Source organism: Alexandromys fortis, unplaced genomic scaffold, assembly GCF_014885135.2.
Source record: "Alexandromys fortis isolate MF-2015 unplaced genomic scaffold, M_Fortis_MF-2015_v1.1 scaffold_396, whole genome shotgun sequence".
Classification (NCBI taxonomy): Eukaryota; Metazoa; Chordata; class Mammalia; order Rodentia; family Cricetidae; genus Alexandromys; species Alexandromys fortis.
In genome coordinates, this window is record NW_026068281.1 from 206,394 (window position 1) to 210,837 (window position 4,444).

Genomic DNA, 4,444 nt, shown 5'->3' on the forward strand with positions numbered 1-4,444 from the left:
AAAAACAAAACATAAAAAATAATAAATAGAGGGCACAGAATTTTTAAATGGCCATTGTAGTTTGACAAGAAACAGCTGTGGTTGCCAGGTAGGTTACTTGAGACATTTGTTCAGGCTTAAAAGAGCCACTGAAGTTCATCAAGGTATTTGGGTAATAGTTTTAAAACCAGTCTGAAAAGAAACAAGAGACTCAAATTCTCTCTCTCTGTAACATATTAGTTTATTTAAAGTAGGTCCTAGGCCGGGGGTGGTGGCGCACACCTTTAATCCCAGCACTCAGGTAGCAGAGGCAGGTGGATCTCTGTGAGTTCGAGGCCAGCCTGGTCTACAAGAGCTAGTTCCAGAACAGGCACCAAAAACTACAGAGAAACCCTGTCTCTAAAATCCAAATAATAATAATAATGATGATGATGATGATTATGATGATGATGATGATGTAGGTCCTCACAGAAAAAAAGCCTATTATTAACAGTAACAGCTGATACACTATATGTAGAAGTACTTTTGAAATGTTTAATCTTGCCACAGTGCCCTGTGTATTTATGGATCTCTCCTAACATTTCGTAGTACCTCTGAATGAAACCATACTTCTAGGTTCCCATAAACCTGTGCACCCAATGTAGGGGTTGTTTTGCACACCCCTGCTTACACCCCATTTTTCACTAATAATACTATATACTAAGCATATATATATGCTTAGTGAAAGCCAGTAAATAAGGCTTGCCATCGTCCCTTTCAAAACAAGCAAGACCTACACCGTAAGGAAGATAGTGTAACTCTTAGTACTTAATAACTGCATCTGAAATCTAACATACTCATGTAAGAGTAGGGAGCTCCTGGGAGAGGAACTCTAGTACCACCTTCACAACACAGAGTTGAAATAGGATGAGAGCAGTTCATTGACTTTCAATTTCCTATCTAAACAATGGGCGGCACATTTCTAAAGCTATGCTTGGAAAGGTTTTGGGAAACTTCAGGGATGCTGTGGTGACCTTGATACAATCTATTCACATTCGTTTGCTATAGCCTCTAGTCCTGATAGTATATAAGTTAACTACACTGTTTTCTATACTGGCTGAAACAGTTTGAACACCAAACACACTGAAGAAGTGTCTCCCTTGTGGAGCATCCTCACCAGAATTTGTGGTCTTTTGCTTTACTGATCTAGGTTACTCTGACAGGGTTAAGATGAAATGTTAAAGTAATTTTAAGTTCCATTTCTCTGCTATTAGGAATGTAGAATTTTTTTATGTTTCCCAGTCTTTTGTTTTCCATTGTTGAGAATTCTCTGCTTATTCTATACCAATTGACGCTATAGTTTTTATGCCCCCATCATCACTTACCTCATTCCATACTTCCTTTTCTAATTTGCATGCACACCCATTTTGTGATTCTTCTGATACAACTGCTTTATTCATTCTAAGAAGCCTAGAGTTGACCCTTGTCCCCTTCAGCCATTTATGGACCCCCATTATCTCTCATCCATATCTCCCTTCTCCATGTCCTGCATCAACATGTAATAAAGTATTTTAGGATAACTCTTATTTTATCTATGATAAGCACACTCAAATAAAATGCACTCACTTTTTAGACATTTTGCAATGTTATATGACACCCCCACAAACAACTACCTATAAACATGACACCTATAATTTTTATGGGATCTTTTAACCCGCAAAGGACTTCTGTCCTACCCTGTTTTACTCTTGTGTTGTTTATTTATCTTCCCTTAAATGTCCATCTTCTATTCCTGTGTCCATTTTTAAAAATAAACAGAATAAAAATTCCCCCAGAAAACAAATTTCTTAAGTGCTGGGGGGGGGTCATGTTTTATGACATAATGGAAGCATCAGGAAGTAGGACCTTCTTAGAAGTAACACGTGGGCAAGTCCTTACAAGTTAGAATCTTCACTCCTAATTCCTTTCAGAACTCTGGAACTCATGAATAACCTCACCTGTTTGCAATGTCTTCTCCCAATGTCTCAATATCTGATACCCATGGTCACTCTCTTCTTAACTTCACTCACCTTCAGGAACTTACTGGTGTTGTCACTAATATTGTTGGGAATCTGGGGATGCTTCTGCAAACTCCCAAGGACTTGTCTGCTCTTTATGCACTCAGTTCAGTCTTTTCTAATCATAATGAATACCAAGAGCAGGCAGCATCTTCCACTGAGTGAAATGTCACATCATTGGGAGTAGAAGAATATAGAAGAAATGCATTCCTTATTGACATAAAAAAGAGTTCTTAATAAATTGATACATACATAGAAGAGTGGCACTTGCTTACACTTTAATATAAACCTTCAATAAAGCATTGTGAAGATAGACTTACTCTTTGTCAGTCACACATTTGTACTTGGTCCCATGAGAAGCATGATTCTGACCTTCATAAACAGTAGGTTATAGCTACGAGCTGGCTCACGGCAGACTGGTACCTCTGGAGCAGCTACAGACAGGGTGATCAAGTGTTTATCCATAACAAGAGTTTGGGGCACTGAGGTGCTGACACAGATTTGTACTAAGTGAGATTTTCTGTGCTAAAAGTTTATGACTTATATAGTAGCTATAATTGTAGTCTTCTGCCTATAGAGTTTAGCTTCCTTAGAACAAGTATTATATGTAGAGAGCATCTAGGATGTTGTGTATTCATGTATCTGATGACAAAAGTGGAGATAAATGCTGAAAAAAATTGAGCGTGTACTCCTCAAGTCTGTCTGGACTAGAGAAATGTTGGGAAATGAGTTACATAAAGGATGAAAAGGCCTGGATGCCAAAAGTTTTGCTAGAATTGGATGAAAGTTCACCAGTGGAAGAAAGCTGAATAATCCTTAAGGTTTACCTTAAACAAACAAATGTCTTCCCCCCAAAAAAAATTTGTATTGTTTTCTTTTTCAAATATTTGATTCTGAAAAGGCATGCAATTTATATTGGAGAATTCTGTATTCTTTATCCAAAGAAAGCAAATCTGGAAAGAGAGGGGGATTGATTCATAAGTACAAAGGGGCTCAAAGTGGGAAAACACAAAGTTATAATGATTGTGATATTCTTCAGCCACCAATTTTGACCAGCCATAAGAGCATTGCAAACATGTGAGATGGTAGATAAGGTATAAATAGCCAGAAAGATGAACACTCGGACAAGGATGTTCTGGGTAGCTCTGGACTCTGGGGAGTTACTGTAGAAAGTACAAGTGCTGCGAATATGTTGAACTCGCTGTTTGTGCCTATACAAAATGACAATCATTGAACTGCTGGACCAGGTGATGAGGACAGAAAATAGAAGTTCAGGAAAGACAGATAAAGCAATATATAAAGAGACTGTGATGTTGTCATGACCTGCAACAGTATAGAGTTCAAAATCTGTTTCTTCTGTTATATTTTTCCTTCTAAATTTTATGGTCATGTACAAAGGGAAAAGGACATTTACCATGATGTACAAGACCCAGCAGAGAGAAATGTACAGACCAATGTCCTTGAAATATTTTGCTCTAAGATTCTTCCAACAGGAGTTTCTAGGGCTGATGATGATGGCCTGGAAGACACTCAAGAGACAGATGGTGGCAATGGACATGCTCCTAAAAACTCTTTGAAAATACATAAAAAGTTGATAGCTCCAATCATTGAATAAATGTTTCAACCCAAAAGTTGTCATTGTGTGACCCATTCCTTTAGAGAGAATAATTAAGACATTAACCATAATCAAATGCATAAGAATTAAATCCAAGGGCTTTACTTTATGTTTCTGGTAATAAATAACTAGGTAGTAGGAAAGAAGAGAGGAATTTCCCAGAATTCCAACTGTATTTTCTATCAAGAATATTATTCCTACTCCCAAATTCCTGAAATCCATTTTGTTGCTGAGCAAAATTTATTTCAAAGTATGCCAGCAGTCACTTCTCAGAGAACAAATTTGAATTTTAATAGATAAGATGGTCCTGTAAACCTGATGGCACAAAGGCACAAGAATCACATTAACAGAAAAGTGAAAACCCAAGGGAGCAGCACAAATAGATCCTTTCCACACAACCTCTCACAGTTATTTTAGCACCAAGAGCAACAGTCAGTAAGAAATGCTGGAATCCTCTAATGCATATATTTATGGAATAAATTCTCATTACATTTCTCACAAAAGTCAGAACTAAGAATATGACAAACTTACCCTGGTAGAAGAAATGGCCAGTGAGTTCAAATTAAAAGAATGTTCAATTATACAAGCCCACCAACGTTGGAGAAAATGTCTCCTCTAAACATCTTCTCCAAGGAAAAAATCCACTGTGAATGTCTTTCTAATGTCAAAACTGATGTGAATAATGAAAAGATTACAGCAGGAAAGAGAATGTTTTTCTATTCTTTGACAATTATTTTATTATGTGGCAACAACAATTAGGCAAAAATGATGAACTAAATAATGTTACATTAAGAACTCCTGAAATTCCACCAAC

The 4,444-nt window shown here is 37.1% G+C and overlaps 1 protein-coding gene across 1 annotated transcript; it reads right to left on the reverse strand.

The window, feature by feature from the left end:
* Window positions 1-2,949: 2,949 nt before the first annotated feature.
* Window positions 2,950-3,897, reverse strand: LOC126494767 (vomeronasal type-1 receptor 2-like). Its single transcript, XM_050132181.1, has one exon. It carries the CDS (start codon window positions 3,850-3,852, stop codon window positions 2,950-2,952), a length of 903 nt encoding a protein of 300 aa, XP_049988138.1. The 5' UTR covers window positions 3,853-3,897.
* Between the last annotated feature and the right edge of the window lie 547 nt (window positions 3,898-4,444).